This window comes from Pleurodeles waltl, chromosome 1_2 (genome assembly GCF_031143425.1).
Source record: "Pleurodeles waltl isolate 20211129_DDA chromosome 1_2, aPleWal1.hap1.20221129, whole genome shotgun sequence".
Taxonomy (NCBI): Eukaryota; Metazoa; Chordata; class Amphibia; order Caudata; family Salamandridae; genus Pleurodeles; species Pleurodeles waltl.
The window spans coordinates 1,315,849,659-1,315,877,480 of NC_090437.1; the positions used below are offsets into that span (position 1 = coordinate 1,315,849,659).

General features: G+C 45.5%; 1 protein-coding gene across 3 annotated transcripts in view; it reads left to right on the top strand.

Moving 5' to 3' along the window:
• Nucleotides 1-27,822, top strand: part of ALMS1 (ALMS1 centrosome and basal body associated protein) — a 141,654-nt gene that overhangs the window by 63,229 nt on the left and 50,603 nt on the right. For 2 of the 3 annotated variants that reach the window (XM_069205618.1, XM_069205619.1), the window contains exons 9-15: nt 1,913-3,659; nt 11,730-11,855; nt 14,523-14,690; nt 14,984-16,146; nt 18,966-19,077; nt 21,439-21,678; nt 27,521-27,765. In XM_069205618.1, the coding sequence (XP_069061719.1) occupies nt 1,913-3,659; nt 11,730-11,855; nt 14,523-14,690; nt 14,984-16,146; nt 18,966-19,077; nt 21,439-21,678; nt 27,521-27,765 (3,801 nt within the window). The remainder of the gene's footprint in view (nt 1-1,912; nt 3,660-11,729; nt 11,856-14,522; nt 14,691-14,983; nt 16,147-18,965; nt 19,078-21,438; nt 21,679-27,520; nt 27,766-27,822) is intronic. The other variant, XM_069205620.1, reaches the window with a different exon arrangement.

Sequence of the window (27,822 nt, forward strand, 5' to 3'; positions counted from 1 at the left end):
GATTAAATAGAGTTTGAGCCCTGCATGCAGTAATGTATATTGTGACAGTGGGCAATGCATTCAGTAATGAAGGGTGTGATAGTGAGGTAATGTAAGGTCTTTTAAGGCATTATCCAACTACTAGGATATAGTATTTTATAAGTCAGCCTAGACACACGTACTACAAACTCACAGCGACCACAGCCTGCCCTCTGAAAGCAAGTGAGCCCAACCCACAGGGCCTACAATCAGAACTAAATACACATGCATTTAAGCAATAGTGAACCCTCTAAGTGTTCGTCCTGCTTAATGTGCCAAGCTGTTGTTCACCCGTCCTTCTCTTCCTCCTCATCCTAACTTGGGCACATCATTCAGCACTTAGGGCCTGATTTAGATATTGGTGGAAGGGTTAATCTGTCACAACGGTGACGGATATCCCGTCCGCCAAAATCTAAATGCCACTGGATATAATGGGATTTAGATTATAGCGGACGGGATATCTGTCACCACTGTGACGGAGTAACCCCTCCGTCGATAACTAAATCAGGCCATTAGTGTGAATGTGGCTGATGCATAGCCATGTTACTCTCCCGAGATCTTTGTAACTTTCAAGTTGCAGCAGCTTACTTGGAGTTTGAAAAAAAAAGTCCCCACCGGACCCTTTAACATGTATGCAGGACAGATATTGAACTCCCCCGCGACCCCCCCAAACAAGCTTCCGCACCCAGATTTCAACACCTGACAACTAATATTACCAAACTACCTACAGTGATCATTCAGATCTTCACCTGATGCAGTGTTTATTCTACTACTCAGTAGCAGTTTTTACATTTCTACATAATCACAGCACTTTGATACTGATTGTGACCTCATTCATGTAATACACATTTTACACAAATAAGTAAAATAACCTTGGCATCAGGAGAACTCTCAAATTGACTTTGACCACACAGTGCAATTCAGATCCTCAGTGTGACCCTTAGGCACTGAGAACCCACAGGTTATCACCTAAAACACAGTAACATGGCAGGCCAGTCCGTTAGATTCATTTCTTTTAAGCACACATCTGACAATTCAGTGAGCATCCAACAGGTTTAACTTGATGGAGGGATCATTCCACATCCGGGGAGCTGAAATTGAGAAGTTACTACTAACCAGTACAACTCTTTTCACATTGAATGGTGGTGAGCAGAAGAAGGAAAGCAGATCAGTGCACTTTTACTATTGCCCATACAAGTTGAGCGTGAAAGGGAGTCTGACATTGCTCGTTGCCTGATGAACTTTCCATAGTGATTTGAACTCTGTCCAGTCGTTAATAATTGGTGGCGAGTGCAGGGCACTAATGGTCTGATACACATGGCTGAGGCAACCTAGTCTAAAGCGAGCTTGAACCAATACATTTTGCAGCCATTGAAGGTTTTGTGGAAGGAATTGTGGAATGGTGGGGTAGGTGCTGTTCAGTCAAGCGATCTTCATGGAGACAGCCCTAGAATCATTAGTATCTGAATTGTTCGAAAAGGTCTCAGGAATACAGATACACAGGGCAGGCTCTGTTTTTATTTAAGCTTCTTTAACTAACATTGCAAGTTGCAGATGTCCAGGCAAAAAAGTCTCACTACACAAAAACTTTAAGAAAATAAAAGGAAATTGCTTCCAAGGTATTCAGAGTAATTGGCAGTGTGCACAAATACTACAGCAAGAATTGTGTGTTGTTTTTGTCCAAAGTGACCATCATTTGCTTTAATTTAGCTGTTCTGTATTCTACACATGATGCACTAATTTTTAGCAAAATTAAATACTGTACGAGTTAGTGTATTATTTGGCTTTGACTACAGAACGTTACTACAGAGACTAGTAATCATTTCAGAAATTATTACATTTAATAACAATGTGAATCAGAAGGTTTATTTTCTTCTTTGTGTTAATCTTTCAGCATTCACGGATAGTGAGTTGGGATTCAGACAACCTTAAACCTCAGCAGCACGTGCAGAATATGAACCGTATCAGAGACCTGGAATTGAAAGAGTCGAGGGTTGGCGTCCAAAACCGTGATTTCTGGGAAGAGGAGACAAAGAAGAATAAACTGATTCAAGGTGAAAGCCATGAAACCTCACGCAACCCTGGTGATGAATCACAGCCAAATGCCTCCCAGTTCAAAGCGCCGAAGACCATGACCTTACAAGATACCCTCCAGGCTCCAATGTCCGCAGATAGAAACTTTGCTGAAGCCATCAACATTGACTGCCTCAAGCCCCAATTTAAAGTTGTGAACCTTTCTTTGAAAACTACAGCTAGCTCTGCTGATGATCCTGTTGACTTGAAATTGCTGTCTGAGGAAGCCGCAAAGCCAATTACGTCCATTACTTTTTCATCTCGGAAGCGCACTCCATCCCCTTCCCTCTCCCCCCTTACTAACGCTAGCTTTCCCGATGTCCCAGCCAGGATAGTCCCTCTGGAGGTGCTGCCCATTAACAGCAAAGAAAAGATGATTAATACCCATCATTCTGGAGCACCTAAAGAGAATCACTCAGCAAGCCAAAGCCATCTTCCTGCAACTATTGTACATAAACAAATAGCGGACAAAGACTGGATGCTACACGACTCCACTGTGGTTGGCAAACATGAACTCCATCAAGGTGGAGATGTTTTCTTGGCCCAGAGTAATAGGCGGTCTCTATTTGAGCAAAGTCACAGCTGTGATTCTCAAAGGGGCAGTTTAGGAAAGGGTTTGACCCTAGGAGAAGAATCACATGATCTTATTAGTGCTCAGACTTTAGCTAGTGGTGGGGCTGCCACTCACAATCCTGAGATTACACAGAAAACAACTTTTGTAGACTATCAACGTCATCCGAAGCTTGGAGAGAGCAGCCACAGCAACCTAGGCTCTAGTACAGGAAATGTGATAAACATTGTTCTTCCCACTTTGAACCCTCTCCCCAAAGATCAGAATTTACCGGTAAATGAAGAGAAAGTTGAAATCTTGTCTGTAAATCAGCCCTTCGACCAGTTGAACAACAGAAGGGAGCGCAGTCCTTCACCGTCCTATCCATCACACACTGAGGCGGCAGCAGTTTCTTCTCCAAGCAGAAAAGCTCTTTCTTGTGTACGTGTTACAATTGCTCCAAAACCTTTACACTTCCAGCATGTAGATGTTTCCTCTGTGGTGAATTCACACATACCTTGTATAGCTCATGACAGATCAGAAGCAAAACCCACTGGCACGATAGGTGTAGATGAGCCGGAGAGCAAAGGTAAAAAAGTAGTAAGCGGGCAGTCGGCTGAAAAGAAATTACGCTACCTAGATGAGCCAAAGACCGCTCCACCTCAGGATTCATACTTTCTGCATTCTTCTATTCCTGATGGCGACACAACATCACAAAATGGGAACCGAGCAGTACTAAAGCCAGAGCTGATGAACGCTAATGTTCTGGATTCCAGTACCATGAGCAAACCACATACCCCCCAGCCTGCCAGTCCTTTAGCAACCAAGAAATCCTTGTCTGACGCAATGACTCAAATAACAACAGAAAGTCCAGAAAAGACCACATTTTCAGCAGAGATTTACATCCAGGGTGAAGACGGTAAACAACCTTCTGACTGGTCCGCAGATAAGAAAGCCGTTAGAAGTACAACCTTTGCATCCTCTTTGAACAAGACATCACACTCCTCTCGGTCAGCAGGTGAGCAGCTTGCATTTTCTTGTCATTCCCTTTATTTTCATCTATGAATAATGTTGATAGTTGATATGCTGGCTTTCTAGAGCAGTGGTATTTTGCCTTCAGGACCTCTTGTTTCCATCTGGGATGTTATTCATATAGACAGCAAGATACATTCTATTCCTGATAGTGGTCAGTATATGAAATACGGAACAGATTGTGAAGGTGCGGGGTGGCTTGTATTGAGATGCTGATATTGAACGCCATAGGACCTGAGTCTCCGGATAGCCTTCCTCACTCAATCTCTGCAGGTTGCATTCAGCTCTGCTGAGTAACCAACATATAGGTGATTTTGCCATAGTGTGTCTTTGTTGTGTTTTTTTTTTTGTGTGTGCATCTCCCTGGGGTTGTTGGCAGTCTGGTCAACAGAGGATAAATCAGTAAACTGAGAGTCAGAAAATTGATCTGAGAATGTCCTTGTGGGCCCGCGACTACCTTAGACTAGGTTGCCTACCCTTAGAGCTATGAGAAGGGGATTATTGGAATATTCTAACAGACTAGGACAAGACCTGATCTAACTCCATAGATGTTAGTCCACATCTTTTTGCTTTTCTACACCAGATATCAAATCCAGATGCATAACCATTTTTATTTAGAAGAAGGTTTCATACGAGGGTTAAGTTTAATTCAACTTTGTAACTTGAGCTTTGCAAATTAGTCGTCTGTGAGATTTACGCAGGCGCAGAGACTGGTACACAAACAGCCCTAAGAGGTTTGATGCTTGGTGAAGGCTTGCAGATAACCGTCATAGACTCTGCATCATAATCTATATAAACATATTGTTCCAACCTTAAACTATTTGTATGCCTTCTCGTCTTGAATAAATTGCGGAAAGTGATTTCACAATATGTGGAACTAAATGACCTGGCGAACGCCACACGTTTGTTTACAGAGTTTTATTAAGCCAACTCCCTTACATTACCAGCCAGTTTACATTTTAGCTGGAAACATAACTTGCCCTAACCTGTTTGAGAAGCAGCACTTCTTGTAATGAGCTTCATGATAATATTAGTAACTGTACCAGGAGAGGACATCCTGCTCTCTCTACTGTGCAGTGATGGATCTTCCATTGTGCACATGATGCCCTTCTCTGTACAATTGTGATGAAGTGGAACGTGATGATGAAATAGAACAGCACAACAACTGAGAAATAAATACATTCCGTGGAAGAAGGAGGTCTCTGACATGTTACAGGACTAGCCTCCTCTGATCTGCTTTAAATGGTAAGTTTTTCATAGCCTTTATAGTCCTGGTCTGTGCTTTCTAAAGAGACTAATATGGGTGACTCTGGCATGCAGAGAGAGAGAGGCATTCAGTAATCACAATTTTGTGTTTAGTTTTGGGCCTAACTAACTCTGCTTGCTTTGAAATGGCATAATCTGGAGCACTAGTACTGAGCGCCCTTTGACTCGTGTCTTGCCCAAGGGTTTAGTCACATGTGTTTGTGATGGTGATTCCTTCAGTGGCTCCCTGGTAAGCCTTGCTACTTCTGTTTGGACGTGAGATGGTTTTGTTAGAGGAATGCCATAGTTTTCCCACAAGTGATGCCTATCCAGAGTGGTATAGGTAGTGCATATTTATTGCTGCATCTACACTCACGTCTATTCGCTGTCTTCCCAAAGTGCTCCTCCCAGAACCCGTCATTTTTGCCATTTGCGTTCCATGCAGCGTTCCCTCAACATTGTCCGCAGCAGTTCACACACATCCTTTCACTGTGTAATCCTTGTCATGCAACTTCAGATTCACATGTTGGCACCCCCACCCTTGCTTTAGACTAACACACTATACTGCTGACCTGATTTTCCATAAACGTGGTGCCAACTTGGCATCCACATCGTCCATAAACGCCCAAGGACCAACACACATTCTACTGGAATGTTGGGCTACTGGCCTACTAGTAGCCTCCCCCAGCCTCTGGAAGTGCTTTGATGGACACAGATGCTGCCCATCTCTGCATAAGCCAGTCTACACCGGTTCAGGGATCCCCCAGTCCTGCTCTGGCACGAAACTGGACAAAGGAAAGGGGAGTGACCACTCCCCTGACCTGCACCTCCCAGGGGAGGTGGCCAGAGCTCCTCCAGTGTGCCCCAGACCTCTGCCATCTTGGAAACAGAGGTGTTGCTGGCACACTGGACTGCTCTGAGTGGCCAGTGCAAGCAGGTGACGTCAGAGACTCCTTCTGATAGGCTCTTACCTCTCTTAGTAGCCAGTCCTCCTTCCTAGGTAGCCAAACCTCCTTTTCTGGCTATTTCGGGTCTCTGCTTTGGGAATCTCACCAGATAACGAATGCAAGAGCTCACCAGAATTCCTCTGCATCTCCCTCTTCACCTTCTGCCAAAGGATCGACCGCTGACTGCTCAGGACGCCTGCAAAACCGCAACAAAGTAGCAAAGACGACTACTAGCAACCTTGTATCGCTCATCCTGCCGGCTTTCTCGACTGTTTCCAGGTGGTGCATGCTCTGGGGATAGCTGTAGGAGGCTGGACTGGCTTGTAGTGAGTACCAAGGGGTACTTACACCTTGCACCAGGCCCAGGTATCCCTTATTAGTGTATAGGGTGTCTAGCAGCTTAGGCTGATAGATAATGGTAGCTTAGCAGAGCAGCTTAGGCTGAACTAGGAGACGAGTGAAGCTCCTACAGTACCACTAGTGTCATATGCACAATATCATAAGAAAACACAATACACAGATATACTAAAAATAAAGGTACTTTATTTTTATGACAATATGCCAAAAGTATCTCAGTGAGTACCCTCAGTATGAGGATAGCAAATATACACAAGATATATGTACACAATACCAAAAATATGCAGTATAGTATTAGAAAACAGTGCAAACAATGTATAGTTACAATAGGATGCAATGGGGACACATAGGGATAGGGGCAACACAAACCATATACTCCAAAAGTGGAATGCGAACCACGAATGGACCCCAAACCTATGTGACCTTGTAGAGGGTCGCTGGGACTGTAAGAAAACAGTGAGGGTTAGAAAAATAGCCCACCCCAAGACCCTGAAAAGTGAGTGCAAAGTGCACTAAAGTTCCCCAAAGAGCACAGAAGTCATGATAGGGGAATTCTGCAGGGAAGACCAAAACCAGCAATGCAACAACGATGGATTTCCAGACGAGGGTACCTGTGGAACAAGGGGACCAAGTCCAAAAGTCACGACCAAGTCGAGAGTGGGCAGATGCCCAGGAAATGCCAGCGTGGGTGCAAAGAAGCTGCTACTAGGCAGTAGAAGCTGAGGATTCTGCAGGAACGACAAGGGCTAGAAACTTCCCCTTTGGAGAATGGATGTCCCACGCCGTGGAGAGTCGTGCAGAAGTGTTTTCCTGAAGAAAGACCGCAAACAAGCCTTGCTAGCTGCAAGTCGTGCGGTTAGGGTTTTTGGATGCTGCTGTGGCCCAGGAGGGACCAGGATGTCGCCAATTGCGTCAGGGGACAGAGGGGGCGCCCAGCAAGACAAGGAGCCCTCTCAGAAGCAGGCAGCACCCGCAGAATTGCCGGAACAGGCACTACGAAGTGGAGTGAAACGGTGCTCACCCGAAGTTGCACAAAGGAGTCCCACGCCGCCAGAGGACAACTCAGGAGGTCGTGCAATGCAGGTTAGAGTGCCGTGGACCCAGGCTTGGCTGTGCACAAAGGATTCCCTCGGAAAGTGCACAGGAGCCGCAGTAGCTGCAAAAGACGTGGTTCCCAGCAATGCAGTCTGGCGTGGGGAGGCAAGGACTTACCTCCACCAAACTTGGACTGAAGAGTCACTGGACTGTGGGAGTCACTTGGACAGAGTTGCTGGATTCAAGGGACCTCGCTCGTCGTGCTGAGAGGAGACCCAGAGGACCGGTGATGCAGTTCTTTGGTGCCTGCGGTTGCAGGGGGAAGATTCCGTCGACCCACGGGAGATTTCTTCAGAGCTTCTAGTGCAGAGAGGAGGCAGACTACCCCCACAGCATGCACCACCAGGAAAACAGTCGAGAAGGCGGCAGGATCAGCGTTACAGAGTTGCAGTAGTCGTCTTTGCTACTTTGTTGCAGTTTTGCAGGCTTCCAGCGCGGTCAGCAGTCGATTCCTTGGCAGAAGGTGAAGAGAGAGATGCAGAGGAACTCTGATGAGCTCTTGCATTCGTTATCTAAGGAAATCCCCAAAGCAGAGACCCTAAATAGCCAGAAAAGAGGGTTTGGCTACTTAGGAGAGAAGATAGGCTAGCAACACCTGAAGGAGCCTATCAGAAGGAGTCTCTGACGTCACCTGCTGGCCCTGGCCACTCAGAGCAGTCCAGTGTGCCAGCAGCACCACTGTTTCCAAGATGGCAGAGGTCTGGAGCACACTGGAGGAGCTCTGGGCACCTCCCAGGGGAGGTGCAGGTCAGGGGAGTGGTCACTCCCCTTTCCTTTGTCCAGTTTCGCGCCAGAGCAGGGCTGAGGGGTCCCTGAACCGGTGTAGACTGGCTTATGCAGAAATGGGCACCATCTGTGCCCATGAAAGCATTTCCAGAGGCTGGGGGAGGCTACTCCTCCCCTGCCTTAACACCTTTTTCCAAAGGGAGAGGGTGTAACACCCTCTCTCTGAGGAAGTCCTTTGTTCTGCCATCCTGGGCCAAGCCTGGCTGGACCCCAGGAGGGCAGAAACCTGTCTGAGGGGTTGGCAGCAGCAGCAGCTGCAGTGAAACCCCTGAAAAGGCAGTTTGGCAGTACCCAGGTCTGTGCTACAGACCCGTGGGATCATGGGATTGTGCCAACAATACCAGGATGGCATAGAGGGGGCAATTCCATGATCTGAGACATGTTACATGGCCATATTCGGAGTTACCATTGTGAAGCTACATATAGGTAGTGACCTATATGTAGTGCACGCGTGTAATGGTGTCCCCGCACTCACAAAGTCCGGGGAATTGGCCCTGAACCATGTGGGGGCACCTTGGCTAGTGCCAGGGTGCCCACACACTAAGTAACTTAGCACCCAACCTTTACCAAGTAAAGGTTAGACATATAGGTGACTTATAAGTTACTTAACTGCAGTGTAAAATGGCTGTGAAATAACGTGGACTTTATTTCACTCAGGCTGCAGTGGCAGGCCTGTGTAAGAATTGTCAGAGCTCCCTATGGGTGGCAAAAGAAATGCTGCAGCCCATAGGGATCTCCTGGAACCCCAATACCCTGGGTACCTCAGTACCATATACTAGGGAATTATAAGGATGTTCCAGTAAGCCAATGTAAATTGGTGAAATTGGTCACTAGCCTGTTAGTGACAATTTGTAAAGAGAGAGCTTAACCACTGAGGTTCTGGTTAGCAGAACCTCAGTGAGACAGTTAGGCATCACACAGGGAACACATACCTACAGGTCACAAACGTATGAGCACTAGGGTCCTGACTAGCAGGGTCCCAGTGACACATAACAAACATACTGAAAAGATAGAGTTTTCACTATGAGCACTGGGCCCTGGCTAGCAGGATCCCAGTGAGACAGTGAAAACACCCTGACATACACTCACAAACAGGCCAAAGGTGGGGGTAACAAGGTTAGAAAGAGGCTACTTTCCTACAATAGCCTGCCTCCTTTCTGCACCAGGAGCTCTGAAGAAATCTCCCGTGGGTCGACGGAATCTTCCCCCTGCAACCGCAGGCAACAAAAGAGTGCATCATCGGTCCTCTGGGTCCCCTCTCAGCACGACGAGCGTGGTCCCTGGAACTCAGCAACTCTGTCCAAGTGACTCCCACAGTCCAGTGACTCATCAGTCCAAGTTTGGTGGAGGTAAGTCCTTGCCTCCCCACGCTAGACTGCATTGCTGGGTACCCCGTGATTTGCAGCTGCTCCGGCTCCTGTGCACTCTTCCAGGATTTCCTTCGTGCACAGCCAAGCCTGGGTCCCCGACACTCAAACCTGCAGTGCACAACCTTCTGAGTTGTCCTCCGGTGTCGTGGGACTCCCTTTTGTGACTACGGGTGGACTCCGGTTCACTTTTCTTCTAAGTGCCTGTTCAGGTACTTCTGCGGGTGCTGCCTGCTTCTGTGAGGGCTCCCTGACTTGCTGCGCGCCCCCTGTCTCTTCATCCAAGTGGCGACAACCTGGTCCCTCCTGGGCCACAGCAGCATCCAAAAACCTCTACCGCGACCCTTTCAGCTAGCAAGGCTTGTTGGCGGTCTTTCTGCGTGGGAACACCTCTGCAAGCTTCTTCACGACGTGGGACATCCATCCTCCTATGGGGAAGTTCCTAGTCCTCTTCGTTCTTGCAAAACACCAAGCTTCTTTCATCCGGTGGCAGGTTCCTTGCACTCTCAGCTGGCATTTCCTGGGCTTCTGCCCACTCTCGACACTGTCGCGACTCTTGGACTTAGTCCCCTTGTCTTACAGGTACTCAGGTCCGGAAATCCACTGTTATTGCATTGCTGGTGTTGGCTTTCCTTGCAGAATCCCCCTATCACGACTTCTGTGCTCTCTGGGGGTTGTAGGTGCACTTTACACCTACCTTACAGGGTCTTGGGGTGGGCTATTTTTCCAACCCTCACTGTTTTCTTACAGTCCCAGCGACCCTCTACAAGCTCACATAGGTTTGGGGTCAATTCGTGATTCTCATTCCACTTTTGGAGTATATGGTTTGTGTTGCCCCTATACCTATGTGCTCCTATTGCAATCTATTGTAACTTTACACTGCTTGCATTACTTTTCTTGCTATAACCTGCATAATTTTGGTATTGTGTACATATATCTTGTGTATATAACTTATCCTCATACTGAGGGTACTCACTGAGATACGTTTGGCATATTGTCATAAAAATAAAGTACCTTTATTTTTAGTATATCTGTGTATTGTGTTTTCTTATGATATTGTGCATATGATACCAGTGGTATAGTAGGAGCTTTACATGTCTCCTAGTTCAGCCTAAGCTGCTTTGCTATAGCTACCTTCTATCAGCCTAAGCTGCTAGAAACACCTCTTCTACACTAATAAGGGATAACTGGACCTGGCACAAGGTGTAAGTACCTCTGGTACCCACTACAAGCCAGGCCAGCCTCCTACAAAAGGCCTACAGTTGTTCCTTCATTTTAGGGCTGGTGGCCTTAGAACCTTTTCAGTCTTACTCTTTATCTAACCATTCAATTTCTGAGATATTCAACTGCATCTGTTAAAGCAAGCTCACTGCTCCAGTTTGCATATTATCCTATTTTCTGCTAATTTCCTCCTTAAAGCCTCCATTTCTGACCTTTCTTCCTTTACTTTCCAAAATGTTATCCTGAAAGTATGCTGCCTCTTCCTTGTTTCTTCCTGAGTACAAACTTCTGAAGCAGGGGCAGTGATGATTACAATCTGAAACGTGTGACTGCACACATTTCTAAGCAGTAACAGCAGTTCATTAATGTTTGGCAAAGAGTTCCTATCTGCCTATATGTTGTCATTCATACCTGCTGTTCCTTCATGTGTCCGACTCACTGAGCATGCCACAGTGTCGGCAGAGAGAAATAAATGTGTGTGTCTTTACTAGCTACAAGTCAATGGGGTATACGTTGGGTGGATATTTTTCCTGCGTGTAAGCATTGTGCACAACGACTTCAGCCTCCCCCGCATTGTGTTCGTACCCCACCGTTCTATACTTATTTTTTCAGTGGCCAGAGAGGATTGGAACTTCTTAAATTGTAGCTATTTACAATATGTCTCTAAAGAGTGCAGACACAGTTATGTCTGTATTAATAAAGTGAGGTGATTGCTTCCCAGACACTTGGAAAAACTTAATTTCTCGTGTAATGTTGCCTTATGGTGCCCAATGTACACTCTTAAGTAGTAAATGTAACCCTTGGGTATTGTGAGTCTGTAGGTGTCAATGTATAAATATCCTTTTGCATAAAACTATGCCCTAGGAAAAGTTGTTCAATGCAGAACATTAATGCAAACTATGTATATGTAAAGTGTTACACCTGGAAATGATCTGAGCAGATTGTGCAGTTTGACTGGTATTGCCCACACTAAACCTGCTGACTTCTAGTATATGTCCAGAAGACCTTTGTTAACATCCTTGTTCTACACTGCTGCAGATCAACAATTGCTGTTGCCGTATTGGCCTCCGGGAAGCGCAGAAATGTACTATGTCCCCCATCCTGACAGCATTTCCAGATTATCTCCTGTCCGATCAGATACCACCATCGAAAGCACCCACACTGGTAAATAAATATTATTCAGAAATGTAATCTGTTTACTACTAAATTTGCAAGTTTGGCGTGACTAATGCTAAGTGTTACTTTCAAGCTTTGTGCATTGGCATGCTTTCTAAAGTGCCAAGCGTGAAAGAGTCATGCCAATGTAATACTCTGTAGTGTGTATATCCAATAACTGTTTTATTTGTGGAAGGGTGTGACTTAAGTATCTTTGTAAGACCTCCCTAGGTCCAAAAAATGATTTTTACAGCAGATCAGAGGTACCTTGAGAACTCCTTTGCCTACTGGGAGTGCTCTAATCTACTGTATTAAAGCTAGCCTGGCTGATACCCCAAAATCAGTCCCAGGATGCTTGTTCCCGGTCCAGGGAGGACCTGGCCTTACAGTTCGGACTGGACACTCCTGTGAGGAGCAGGGTAAGACTGATTTGCATATAGTTGGGTCCAAAATGGGTTGGCATGGTGGGCAAAAAAAGGATGTGGTCCGAGCCATTGTCAGTGGCTGAGATTAATTCAAGCAATCCATCCATCACTTTGCTGTTTTTGCATTTGCTGCACTACGTGAGCATGCTGTGCCCAGACATGGGTTCTAGGCTCTCTGTGCCACTGGATTCAAGCTAGCCTGGCTGATGAGGAGTAATACCCAGAAACTGGTCCCAGGTTGCTTGTTTCTGGGCCAAGGAGGACATGGCCAGGCAGTTCGGGCTGGTCTGTTTCCATGGGAGCAGGGTCAAGTCTGATTTGCATATGGCTGGGTCCAAAATAGGGTGGCATGGTGAGCAAAAAACAGTGGTTTGGGATGTGGCCTGCACGATTGCCAGTGACTGAGATAAATTCAAGCATTCCATCCATCAGCTTGCTGTTTTTGCATCTGCCGCCCTAACTGCGCCAGGTGTGCCCAGACGTGTTTCCTAGGCTCACTGTGCCACTGGATTCAAGCTAGCCTGGCTGATAAGGGATGATACCCTGAAACAGGTCCCAGGAGGCTTGTTTCCGGTCCAGGGAGGAGCTGTCCTGGCAGTTCGGGCTGGGCTGTTCCCATGGGGAGCAGGGTCAAGGCTGCTTTGCATATGGCTGGGTCCAAAATGGAGTGGCATGTTAGGAAAAAAAAGATGGCTCGGGAAAACGTAGGCATTAAGACTTTCATCCGGAGAGATGTTGGCTTCTGGAAGCCATATATTCCAAAGTAGCAGCATTAAATTCTGAGCCCAGAGAAGAGTTAGTAAAATAGAGCCAGTGTCTGAGAGGAAAATAAAAATGTAAGTGTATATAGGTTTGAGGAAACGGACAGGGGTGCAAACAACATATTTAAGATTCTGCACTGGAATCAATAAAGTTTGAGTGGCTGTATTTGCAGTTGGAGACTGAAACGGGATAGGCTCAGTAGGATGCTTTGTCGACACTGACATCAGCTATCTGCTCAGGGCCATTAACTGCCATAAAGTGTGACTTCATTTTTTTCCTGGAACCTAAAGTTGCTGTCCATTACAATCTAAGCGCCTGTTGTTCCAGACGCAGTGTATAGTCTTGTAATGTTTGGAATTGGTATTAATCTTGCTCCAAATCTATCATCCAGAAATGCTCTTAATGAGGCAACTATATGTTCCAGTTCTGGACTACAGATTATCTAAAACTGGCTTCCTCCTCCAGTTCTAGACCAAAGATTATTTAAGTCTGGTTACATATTTTACATGGAGCCAGAGGTTACCTTAGTATGTTCTTTACATGTTCTGAATACCCTCTCGGACGTTGAGAAACATGCTCCAAACAGTTCTCATACTTTTCAAAATGTTGCTTAGTTTAGCAGCTAAATCCTGCTAATCCAAACGTTAATGCATGATTCTTACATTAGTGCCAACAGTTGTGCTAAAGTCACCTCAGTAAACTTGGATGTCTGGCACAGGAATGCAAAGATACTTGGTCTTGGTGGGTTTTGTTTGATGTATATTTTGTAAAAATGTGTGAGATTGTCCTTCTGTTCAAGTTTAGTTTTTAAAAACAACCTATCTCACTAATTATGGAAGGTTTCTTGGTTGATAACAGCAACAGACCTGCAGTGTAGTATTCAAGGCCTACATCCCACAAAGAGTGACTGCCATTTACCCTGCAAGACTTTTTCAAGAGTTGCCTAATGTCAAGTGTTGAATAGCCGCTTTCATGGACACATGTCCGTAAACAAATATGAGCTGGCCTAGTAGCAACAACCAAGCCAAACATTGAAATAAGATGTATTTGGCAGCGTCATTGAAAATGAAGTAGTTTATCCACACTCACATACATAAAAAGGACGTGCATGACATATTCATTAATCTTTAATCAACAAGTCTATGTAGGGCTAGCCAACCTCTGTACGAGGACTAGCTCAATGAATTATTTTCATTTTATCAATATGTCGAACTATCACTATTTGCATACCAAGTATATATATGGCATGTAAGCCCTCTCAGACCAGTTTTGAACACTCCCTGAATCAAGTCCTTGGATGACGAGAGAGAGACACATCCGCAGGAAGGACAGGGCCTGTGCAGCAGCTTTGGGACCCGCACTCAGAGTGCGCTTAGATGCTGCGGTCAGACTGTTTGGCTTTACTTTTGTTGCTGTTTTTTGTCTTGACTGAGGAAGAGCCCTCCTATTAAAGACACCATAACCGCCATGTTGTGTCCTTTATCTGCAGGATCAAATGATGCCATCCCACCGAAGTTCCCAGCAGACGTACTTGGTTCAGAGGATGAGAGAGCTTCAATCACTGTTCCCATTAAACACACAGAGGGAATTTACAGCAGACGCGCAACCCCAAAGGTGGTCTGGCAAGAAAATATCTCAAACTTGAAAGCTGTTACAGGTGACTATCGCGTTTTGCAAGACGCAGAACCAAATTTAATAAGCAATCTCTGTTCCAAATAGTATTTCGCAAATGGAATTCAAATGGATTGTACTATGTAATGTTGGGACCTGTTCCTCTCAAGCATGCTCCTCTGGCCTTCGATACAGAAGAATCTGGGTACTTGCTGATTGTGATTTAATCAGTTACTGTCTATGCAGCATTCGCAATTTGTGACTGAATTTGACTATTAATTCGTATAAATATTGTGTTCCCCCGGTGATCAAATATTTCCTCGTTTTTGCTCATTACAGTACCTGAAACACACCGGGAATCGTCAGAGATGAACCATCCTGTTACTAAGTCTGCACTGTCTCATTCTCTGCACGTACACCCTAAACATCAGGGCGAAATCAGCACCAAAGCCTTATACGCCTCCATGAGGCATCAGAAGTTACGAGGTAGTGATAAACTAAGAAATTATTCATCATTAGAAAGACAGTATCTTCAGTTTGAAAGGTCCCAGGAAGAGGATGAAAAGGATTTCTTTCCACTGAAGGCTGAATTTGATGACAGTAGGGATGACGACCAACACATCAATTTGACATTGCGGAATGAAGCTCTGAACGGTGCTAGGCAGCGGTCTTCAGGGGAGAAAAGCCCTAGTTCTACACAAATACATCAAGTCACTCCTATCGATGACAAGTGGCATCAACGTGAACTGTCTTTGAAGCAAAGCACCGGATCCACTGGAAGTCTGGATGACCTCTGGTACCGGTTCCTTGAGCGGCAGAAGAGGCATCGGCTGCAAGACTCTAGTAGCAGCAGCCATGTGGAGATCTCCCTAGTAAATCGCTTGGATCGATTAGCCCGGCTTCTCCAGAATCCTACTGCTTATTCCCTGATGTATGCAAAAGATGAGCCCAGCAGAGACACCTCAAAGAAAAGAGAGGAAGAGCAAGGGAGGCAAAGAGTGAATAACGAAAGACAAGAGTCTGCTTGGAATTTATCAGACCTCCAGGAACATGTAAGAAAAGTTTACCACAAGGACAAAAGAGCAAAGCACTCCAATTCCAAAGATGACTGGACAGACCTCTCCACAGACCACATCAGCGGAATACTCCAAAAAAAGCAGTACACGTTCACAGCAAGTGACAGTTCTTCTAAAGACGATCAAAACAGCGTGACTGACTCAACAATTGAAACTGAATCCGAAATGGCTACTCAAACGGACAGTGACACAGCCACTCAGACACGAACAGGCAGTACAGTTTCTACGATTGACACCCTACGGCTTGTCAGGGCTTTTGGTCCTGAGAGGGTGTGTCCATCCTCCAGGCTCTCCCAGCTTTACAGCACCATCAATCATCAGAAAATCTGCTCTGAGGTGGGTCGCAAAGGAAACAGAAAGGCCCAGGTCAAGGAGAGTGGCAAGATTTGTTTTACAGAGCTGAAGAGGAGCAGAAGAGATGCCCAGGTACAATAAGTCAACAGCGTATTGAGATTTTACTTTATATGTTTGCTGTCATCCAAGTTGCTAACCTATAAAGGAAGGGATTGATCTGTTTTAGTGCCAGAACTTTGGGGTCAGGACCCACTCTTGTTCCGAGACTTCTGCAGTGTTGCCTCAAAGGGCTATTTGTTTGTGGTTCTGCGCTTTTAAGGGAATATATTGAAGGCTCTTAGTTACATTGGAAATAGCAATAATGCTGTCTTTGTTGATGACGTTTGTAGGCAGAGGCACCTGCTGGGTTTAGATTAAGTTAAAGTTGTCAATACTTCAGTTGGCCAAATGTTAACTGGGCAATTCTAGTGGCTCTTGGCTGAGAAACCTGGCTATCCAATACCTTCCTCCTATGTCCCTCCTCAGGATACTCTCTATTATTTGTGAATATATGAATCAAAAGGAACAAGTAAGACGCGATAGGTAGTGTCTGTCACTTCTCAGTCCCAAACCAAACTAATATGAGGATGATCTTTCCAAAAGGCGCATGGCCTCCTAGTAAATTGACCCGCAGCGGTTAAACGTGGATTGCACTCAGATGTGTTCTAATGCACCAAAGGTCATAAATAGTGACCGTTTGTCCTGTGTAACAATTAAAAAAACATAATGATTCCCCTTAAAGAAAAGATCAGCACTGAACCCTAAGACATTAGCTGCTTCAATATGTGAGGGAAGGGTAAGACATGAGAACCTGAATCTGATATACTTCAGATTATCATACAAGAATAATATTGAGGCTCTTTCACGTCACTGACTTATGCCATGTGCTTCTGTTCAGTGTCCCACTTTGCTCTCCTTCTAAGCCTGTCTTATATGATCTGTACATCAAGATCTCATAGGGCTCATTAGACACCATACTCTTATCTTTTAAATCCTATTGACGATGCACAAATCTTTCAAAACCTTGATGGGTCTTCTGACACGTCTATAAGTGATTAAGCCCCTGATTTAGATTTTGGCGGACGGTTACTGTGTCACAACAGTGACGGATATCTTGTCTGTTGAAATATAAATCCCATAGGAAATAATGGGATTTGTATTTCAGTGGATTGGATATAATTTGCGACGAAATAACCCGTCTGCCGAAATCTAAATCAGGCCCTAAGTCTTTGACTGCTCCAAAGTTGGATAGAGTTTAATGCAGCGAAACTGAAGAGACCATCTTTGAGTCGAGAACTGAAGATAGTGGACCCTGTTAGTAAACAACGTCTGTGTTATCAGGCATCTGTGTAAATGTTTTATTTGAAAGATCACTCTACACAAAAAAAAGCTAGACCTTTACCTTTGCAAAACCCTTAAAATGGTCCCCCAGATCAATTGTGTCAGAATAAATATCTTTTCCCTTCTTCTCTAGAAAGTTATTCCGATGAACCTGGTGCACCTGCACCACATTCTACATCAGACTCTGAGTCAACACACCATTGTCTTTCACCTGAACTGAGTGTGGTGACAAACTGCACGCCTCACAGCGCGCAGGTGTGTGTGCACTGTGCTACCTAGACAGAACCATGTCTCAGCAACTTAGTGTCTATTCAGCTAGCTCACAGTTAACCACATGATTTACAATAAATGCCTTAAAAATGTCTAAGCGACATTAGATCCTCTTACCTCTGGCTCAAAATTCATAAAGAACTTGCCTTAAGTGCCCTGAGCTTGTCAGATGTACCTTATGGCACCAGCTCAAAGCCTGTTTGATTTGCCATGACGAACACCAAAATTTAAAGCATCCACACTTGCACCTCCAACCCTCGTTTGTCAGATGCAGGTCACTCTTAAGAGCCTTCCTGTTTTCACAATAATTTAAATGTCTCCTTGCTGTTTACGTAATTGACAGAATAGGTTTCTCCACAGACCACTATGTGTGAACCCTTCCTCATACGAAAAAACCAAAAGGAGAAATGGCAGAAGTGGAATAGGCAAAGGGGCAATGGGGTGTTAGAGATAGAGAGAGGCTACAGTAGTATCAGGATGGATGAATCACAATAGAGAAGCAACAAATAGAGGTCCAAGAGCAAAGGCACCGAGAAAGAAAAGCCGTACTCCACGAATGAAGGGGGGCAGAACCCTTCTCCCCAAAGGCTTACAATTCTAAATATGTATTGACCAGAACACAGGAAGAAAGGCCAAGGTTTTTATAATATACTTTCCAATGCAACTTGCAAGAATTTCTAAATGCAATATTACATTCATTTTAAAAAACATGGTCAGGACATTCAGAGCCATACCAGGGATCTATGCGTCATCGTGTCACCTTCTGAGATCTGGTTACTATCCTGCAATTACAGTGCTAAATTTATTTTTGTGTGTTTGTGTTTCTATCATTGATCTTGCTTGCATGCTAGCCTTTGTTAGTTATGTGAGCATCTCCTGTAATTATAAAGGTGTTTAATGAGTGTTTTTTTGTTTTGCTTCAGTAGTTCAGTTACACTGATCCACCCATCGCTGTGGTGCTGCAGTTTCCAGAGTTGGCCCACAAAAGCTGAATCCATGTCAGATAGTCAGGTTATCCATATTGGCATATTAAGTCATTTAAATAGAAGTACTTGACATAATGATAGGCTGAAAATCTGGCATCGATCTAGCCAGCGTGAACCAATGTCGAACACTCGTGCCACAGAATAAAAGACTAGATCACGGACTACATTTTCCCGAATCTGAAAACCTAATGATTGCTGTACCCCTCTGTAGGTGCACAAGCTTGTTCTGTGAACCTAGACGCAGGGTGCACAGATTTGCCTCCCTGCGCATTGAAATGGAAGTGGCACCTAATATCACCTTTTGCTTTCTCACAGATGTCTGATGCAGAAGTTTCTTCAGACACAGTTTCTACGGTTAGCAGTTCCTGGGGTCCCAGCCCAGCTCTCGCTAACAAGAAGCATGTTAGGCACAAAGGTGTTCAAGCAGGTGAGTCACTTTGCCAGGAGCTCCCTCAGGAGGGCATTCTCTGACGGGGTGGGTGGCAGTGTCTTACATTGTATACATTGGTTATGTTTCCATATTTAACTGACCTTCACCATCCTGCTTGAGCTAATGCCATATGCTGGGGCTTCTGTGCTCCATCTACCACTGGCCCTCTTTATTTGCAATCTTAGCAAAGACATTGAAAGAGGCAGATGTCAAGGATATCCCCTGCCTTCTGTCCGACACTCCTTGGGATCCTGTTAGCTGAATTTTTCTAAATTGGTAGGTGACTGAGGGGGTTATTTAGATTCAGGCAGTAATGGAACGCCCAACTCATCTGTGGTCCTGCCCATCCAAGCCACAGTTCCTCACTCACCTAGAGGTGAGATGTGTTTCTGACGGCAGAGCACACTCTGATCACTGGGAAAGTGTGCTCAGCAGCTGGCGGGGTGTTGGGTGGCCCATCCCGCTGGGGTCATCATCTGAATCCATGTTTTTCCCTGTACATAAATACAGCTGTAATGAGTATTTGACTCCAGAATAGGAAATACCATGTGGACCCACATCCACATCTGCATGTGGTATCACCAGTTGGGGCAAATATGCTTCCTTTTACAACCAGCTCTGAGCTGGTAGTAAATAAGCATGGAAGAAGGAGCATCACGGCACAGCCTCAGCTGTGCGTTGGCAGAAGGGAGCATTTTGTGGTTCTTATGCTGTGGAAGGGAATTGGGCAGGGAGTTGAGGCCAGGGTGCAAGCCCAAGCCCTATTTGATGTTTCTGGATGGATTTTTCTACCAGTGATCCAAGGTCCGGTGTTGGTGCTAAATTTGGGTTGGGAATACCAGTCCAGCTATAAGTGGGAAGAGTGGTAGCACTTCTCAGTACAAGTAAAAGTAGTTCTTCAGCTGTACTTTGCTGAACTTAAGGGCTTCTAGTCTGGTTTCTGCTGGGGAGCTCTCTGTGGTGCCATCTAGATCTTACTGACTCCAGCACAGGCTTCCCCTCTGTCACCCAGAACCACGTCGGTGTCCCCAGTCCCAACGCTAGTACCAATATCACTGGCGCCAGTAGATGACCTGCTGCAGACGCCCATGTTGTATTCGGACCAGACATCTGCTAGAATTCACAAAGTGCAACCAGTTGTCAAGCACCCAGATACTCTTGTGGCTACCTGGTCGAAACCATGTTCTTGCTGCTTGTGAATATGCAGTTGGGCAGACGTCATAGACCACCATCTGATGATCTAGATTTTCTCAACAAGCACCCCAAGTGGGACATGCGAGCTCTTCAGTGGAACCTGAAACCCCGGGAGCACAGCACCCACCTCTCTTACACTGTTTAGGGCTCAGAGGAAACTGATCAGGATCTACAGTGGTGGCAGACCGATTAAATTTTTCCTGGGGCAGGCCACCCTCCCTTCTTCATTAAAAGTGACAGGGATGACTGACGAATTGCTGCTGGGTTGTGTGGGAGTTAGAGATCAGAAGCCTCTGGCCGCCAGTGGAGGGCCACATCCACATCAACCACATCAAACTACTGGACCTACAGGCCATTCGCATGACCTTGAAGGCCTTCTTGCTGTCCATCAAGGGGAGGCTAGGGAACGTTCTCACAGGCAACACGACTGCCATGTTGTACTAAAACAACGGGGTGGAGTGGAGCTTTGTGGCAGGAGATTTTGTGCCTCTGTGGATGTCTAGAGCGCCAGGGCATCTTTCTGTTGACCAACCACCTAGCTGGGTCTCTGAATGCCAGAGGGGACGAACTGAGCATATGTTGTTTAACAGGTCTCAAGTGGCTCAGGTGGCGCAGGGTTGCGAGCAAGACTAATAAAAGGATACTTGTGAGTTGTAACCTTTGTACTTTTAGCCTCAAACCCCCTCCCAGCAAGTTACAATTCATTACCAGAGCTCTGGTACTGCTAGGTGGCTGATTTGCTGTTTTTTGTTTGTTTTTTTTGCAAGAGCTACTCTTAAATATTGTGGATCAAGAAGAAATTTAAATGGTTTACACAAATAACTTCACCATCCTTGCTTTCCATTTCTGATCTAAATAACATGGGTCCTGAATGCGCCTTGTTCAATATAGATGTGCTTAAGGCAGCCAGGAAAGAATGGAGTGTGCAAACCTTGGTCCATAGCCAATTCAGATTTTCATGATAACGAACGTTTATAGGGATGATTTCCATGTACATTATTCTAACTACATTTATTTTGTGGGGATTGCATGAAAATATATCCTAGTTCTGTCCCTCGTGGACAAGCATTAGACACACCTCCTTTTCAGGAACAGCAAACCATTGAAAGGACATAGATGGTGTTCTTGTCTTATAAGGTGTTATGTTGTTTTGATTCCTTTCAGGGGACCTTGAGATTGTGATGAATGGCACAAAGAAGAATACCCGAGACGTTGGCATGACATTCCCTTCCCCCAGGACCCATCAAGAAATCGCACCACGGGACATTCCAACGGCGAATGGAGTTTTCCGTCAGTCCATGGAGAGCAGGATGTCAACACCAGAAGACAACAAGGAGCAGAAAAAATGGTCAAATGGTATACTTGCAGAAAAAATACCAAGAAGAAGCAGACCACAGCCAACAGGTTAGCTCTCTTTCCTATCACCGATGGCACATCAAAGGTGCTGAATAATGTATCCAGGTACTCACTGTTGTATATTGAATTGACAGACATTTTCTGATTTGACAATGGCAACTGGACTTAATTAGTGCAGGTAGTGGGCACTGGTCCTTATTTTGTTGACTGAGACTTTTTTTTTCAATCATCAGACTTTGACCCCAGATCAATTAAGAGAAAGAGGTCAATGAGTAGGAAGAGAATGATAGGAAAACAGTCTCAGCTGGACTAAAAAAGGAATGAAACAGAACCAGCAACGGTGAGCTAAAAAGAGAAGGAAGTGGAGGGTGGAGGGCAGAAGAGGCATGAGGTGTAATCAGGACTTGCACAGCGTTGGTCTTCAGCTACCACAGTATTTGGCAGCGCCAGCGGCAGGTTCCTAAGAAACAGTTTGGATCCCTGCACTTATTTGTTCTTTTTTTGTTTAGATATTAAGCACTGGTTGGCTGCACTGGGTTTTTGTGATCTATGTCTGTGCCACTAAAACACAAGATATTTCATCTACGTGCCTGATTTCTCGCCTATCAAACAATAGGAAACTCCCATCACCCTGATTTATATTTTTTTCAGAGGGTGCTCTCCAGCCAGTGCAATGCGTTTGGGAAGAAGGCTTTATTCTTTATGTGCCGCGCCACTGCTCTGCTGCTTGAGCCCTTCCAGCCGACTCCTTGACCCTGATTATGAAAGCCTTCAGATTCCATCCGGTATCTTAAACAAACTAGTGAGCACACAGACACGTCATTGCCCTTCTGTGAGGAGAGGCCTTTTTTTGACATGGTTAGCCCCCACTTTTTGCGTGATGTATGTTGTAGCCTAGTAATTGTACTGCTAATCAGGTTGCCTGGGCCACAGCTCTTTCCCTAAAACTGTTGTGATGCATTGGCACAACTGGAGACCTCTTTAGCTACCACTATAAGTCCCTGGTAAATGGTACTTAAGTTCCCAGGGCGTGGGGTACGGAGGGCAGCAGCACTGATTGTGCCACTCTCTGGGACTATGCATACAGATGCACCCAGCACTACCGTTGCAGGCTGGGTGTCCTAGTACAATCCTAAAAAGTAAACTTGACATAGCCCACTGCCTGTGTGCCCCGCCAACTACACACTGCATGCAATATAGATAAGTTATCCCTCTGGCAGGCCTTCCAGTCCTAAGGCAGGGTGCACTATACTGTATGTGAGGGCATAGCTGCATGAGCAATATGCCCCCACTGTGTCCTTGCCAAACCTTGGACATAGTGAGTGGACAGAGCAGCCATTTTAATACATGTGTTTCACAAGTTTCACAGCTACATGACGGCCGCTCAGCCCTGGGTTGTTTGGTATCAAACAAACCAGAATGATAAATTCAAACTGGTACCAGTACTGAATTTATTATTAAGTGTACCTAGGGTTCACCTTTGAGATGCCCCCTGCAAACGCTAACTACCCTGGTATGGTTGCTGACTGGTTCTAACCAGCCTGCTACCTCCAGACAACCAATCTACAACCTTGGGGTGAGAGATTCTTCTCCCTGGGTTGCAGACAAAGCCTTTCCCGGGTGGAGGTGCTAGCACCCCCTGCCTCAGGAATGTGCACTGTCCTGGCAGCGACCTTCAAAGGGCCAACCGCCTTTGAAACTTGACCCACAGGCCTGCTAAAAGCAGAAGATGGCAGCCCCTGTTGTAAACCCCCACTGTTGGCAGGAGCAACAGCGGGAAAATACACAACGGAAAAGAGTAGTGGCCCCACCTGGCATGCACCACCCCTGAGGTGTTGCCTGCGAGGTGGCCACCTTAAGGTAGATGACCCAATTGTTACTACCAGGTTCTCCTTAAAACCCCCACTAAATACAGTATTTAGTGGGTATTCTTAGACCAGAGATTCTGATTTGATGGACAAAGAGAACCAAGAAGATCCTAAGCACGAGTACTGTGGACCTGCTGCAACAAAGAAAAGGCGCTTGCCTGCCTGCACCCAGGACTTGACAATCGCCGCTGAGGATCTTGCTGGACAAACTGGACAACTCTACAAAAAACCCTAGAGGACCTCTAGGCTTCTCAAATCGCCCAAGAACTCACTCCAGAGTGGAGGTACCACTCTACAACCCAAAGGAACCATCAAGCCAGTGAGGGTCACTTCACTGACCAGCCTCTAAATCCCGAACCGGATGCCGCAGCGGGACCAAACTGCAACCCGACGACTGTGAGAACAAGCCCTGCCAGTGTGCCAAGCTTGGTGGCAGTGCGACCTCCAGCGGCAAACCTTGCCAATACCAGGGGCATTGGTCAGCCCACGTCAGACATCAAGAGAAACAGCCCACCTGGGGATGCAAAAAGACCAGGAGGAAGCCCTAGTCAAGGGACTTCAGGAACAACCCGGACCTCCTGCCCGAGTGCCCTGTTGTCCTGCAAACAACCCTTGAACCTACTTACTTTATGCTTCTGGGGACATCTTTGCACGTAGCTCCTGGCTCACTGATTCGCTCTGCTCCCTGCGCCCTACATGGAGAACCTGCTGTGTCCTAAGGGTCCCTTGCGACGGTGGCACTCCAAGGGGACCCCAAGGATCCATCTTTAAACTTACCTGTGCAGTGCTTTTCCAAGTGGTCCCCCGCAGTGGCCATGCACCAGCTCCAGAGACTTTCTTCTGCTGCTCCTGCCAGAACCGGGAGCTGCCTGAACATCTCCAGCTGGCCCAGTGTGCCCACCGACAACCTCAACCAACATGCAAAAGAAGAACTTGGTAAATCAACTGTATGATTTTTATATGTATTTTTAAAGGTGATCCTCCCTTTATTCCTGTGGTACGTAATTACGCACAAAAAAACTCTTTTTTATTAATCTTCAAAAATTCATATCTCAAAAAGTACTTACCCAAATCTGATGATCGTGGTCTTAAAATGTGTATAAAAATCTGAAGTACTTTTATAAATTGGTCCTGAGTTATTCCTTTTAGTGTGTGAGTTGCAAGAGTGATACTATGAGTACAACAAATGCTTTGCAGTTCCCCAGGATTGGCCTTAGTGCTCAACCAAGCTACCATAAAAATTAAAGCATCAGGTGGTCTAGTTTTTACCTCTGTAAACCAACAGTGTTTAGCTGAACTCCCTGCACAGTGTACCTAGCTTTGCACACTACATAGAGAGCCAGCCTCCTACACCTTCCCAGCCTGTCTTTGTGGATTTCACACTTTCTGGCTTTTCTTTTTCTAGTTTTATTTGCTTTTGGCTCTCCAGGTTCAGTTCATCCCTCCCATTGCCTAAACCATGTTTTCTGTATTCTTTCACAAACTTGCTTTCTATTAGCAGGCCTTTAAATCTTGTTCTTATCTTGTCACGTTTGCTGTGCATTCAGAGTTTGAGGTCAAATGTCAGGCACTATCTTCCAAGGGCACTTGCTTACTTTTCTTTCTCAGACTTCAAAGTGAGAGGATTTATGTGACAGTCTTGCTGGATACTGGGGGTATTAAAGAGTTGACCTTTCTAGCACATGACAACGTTTAAATGAACTGTGTCAGAATATATCAGAACGCATAAATGAAGCACATTTTTCATTATTTCTGAAGTGTGTTGAAAACCAATACTTTAATGTGATCAAAACGAATCATTAAATCAAGTGATGCAATTTCTGCACATTTTTTTCTGTGCACTGTATAGTTTTATTAGTGAAACTGTATGTCTGTGCAAATGTAATGGTCATTTCACTTGCAATTGTATTGTATGTAATGGCATTGTGCTACCACACCATAAATACTCTACTCTACGCCACTACGCTCTACTCTACACCACTCCATGCACTGCACTCTGCACCGGTCCACTGTACGCACTGCACTTTGACACACCACGGTACTCCTCTCTAATCTACCCTGTACCACTCTACTCTATGCCAATGCACTCTTTAACACTCTACACCACTGCACTCTACAACACTCTAGTCTAGGCTACACCAGTCTACTCCACACAACTCCACTCTACGCGCCTGTTCTCTAAGCCATTCTGCAACAGTGCTCTCTACACCACTGCACTCTATGCCAATACACTTTACGCCAGTACAGTTTACTCTGTAACACTCAATTCTATTCCCCTGCACTCTACACCAGTGCACTCTATGCCAATGCAGTTTACTCTGTGAGACTCAATCCTGTTCCCCTGCACTCTATGCCAATCCACTGTACACCACTCTAATCTATTCTGCATCACTACACTATGTGCCATTACACTCTGTGCCACTCTGTGCAGCTGGACTCTACCCTGCACCACTCCACTCTGCGCCACTTCACTCTACTCTGAAACAGTCTACTCTGCGCCACTGCACTCAACGCCAGCCTACTCCACACGACTGCACTCTGACACTCTACTCTGCAACACTACACTCTCTGCCACTGAACTCTACGCCACTCTACTCTGCACTACTCCACTTTATGCCACTGTACTCCAAGGCACTATATTCCACTCTGCACCACTTTATGCTACTCTATGTTACATCACTCTACAACCCTGCACTCTGTACCACCCGACTTTACTCTGCACTCCACACCATTGCACTCCCTGCCGCTTGACTCTACTCTGCGGCACTGCCTATGCGTCACTCAACTCTACCCCACTCCACTCTTCACCACTCTACGCCATGCCACTGCACTCTATGCCACCCTGCTCTACTCTGTTGCCACTCTACTCTGATGCCACTTTACGCCACTCCACTCCACTCTACTATGCACCACTCTAATCTATGCCACTGCATTCTACATCGCTTCATTGTGCGCCAACGATTTCACTGCCACTGCACTCAACACCACTATACTCTGAAACACTCTACGCCAATGCACTCTACACCAGTCCACTCTACTATATGCCACTCCAGTGTATGCCACTCTACCCGACTTCACACCATGCCACTCCAATACACGACACTCTCTTCCACTCTACAACACTCTACTCCACTCTTCGCCATTCCACTCTGACACTCCACACCATACTCCTCTATGCCACTAACTTTTAGCCATGCTGAACAGCAGCCAGGCTGGTAAACATCATGGCTAAAACACATTTGCAAAGCCAAAAGCTCCTGCATAGACATAACCTAGTGCCTTTGTCAATGCTTTTTGTATTAGATAGTAATGCAATAAAAAATCAACAAGTATTTGCACAGTAATTCGGATCCTTCTGTAAACTACTTTCATAAGATTCCTTCTCTCCACTAGGCCAGTAGCTTGCAGAAGGTTATCGGCATTGTAACTCTGCAGTGTACATACTTTAAAAACCGTGAGCTTGAACTGTGGTGTTCCCAAGTTATTCTCACTGTTCCCTGCCTCCGTGAGATCTGTGTTCAACCACTTACATGCCTTATTTGGTCTGTGGCTGCCTATATTTTGATGGACATTTGTGTGTGACAGCAACTAAATTTCAAAATTATTTTGTTGGGGACAAATCCGGATGGACATCCACTGTCTCTAACCAAACTAAACTGAAGCGATGATGATCAGGGATAATGGTGGCCTCTGTGGCTAGGGCATTTTAGCCTGAGATTTTGTGGGTCTCATTGGGGTTATGGGAGGTGACCAGAAGTGTGAAGTCAAAATTGACTCTGAACATGCTGATCTCAAAAATAGTACTTATTTCACCAGAAACAGCAGTATAGAATCAGATCTTGTCTTACAAAAATGAGTTCTGCCTCTGCTATATAAGACACACTAAAGTGACTTCCTTGCTTTGCAATAATCTGTTAAACATGATCCTGATAAACCACTGGTTGCTTTTTTGAACTATTGTTTTTTTGGTTTTCCTTACTTAAGAAAATCTTTATTTTGTACTTGCATGACCTTTTCCAAAGGAGTCACCTGGTTTGTTCCTGCAGAGGATTTGAAATCTGGCTCGAGGAAAGAAAACCAACCCACTTTACAAACGGGACACAGCCCTGTCTGGTATGCACAACTGACCCACACAAAGCCTTGGAGAGCGCCACTTCGAGAAAAAAACCTACAGGATCAGCAAATCATCAGCCGAAAAAACACTGATGTTCGTACAGCCATCACAGAAGACAAGTCACAAATCCCATTTCTGCAAGTTACATTACAGGTAAAAACAGAATGCTACTGAGAGAATCTTACTAGGTCAGCTTCAATGTAGTTATCC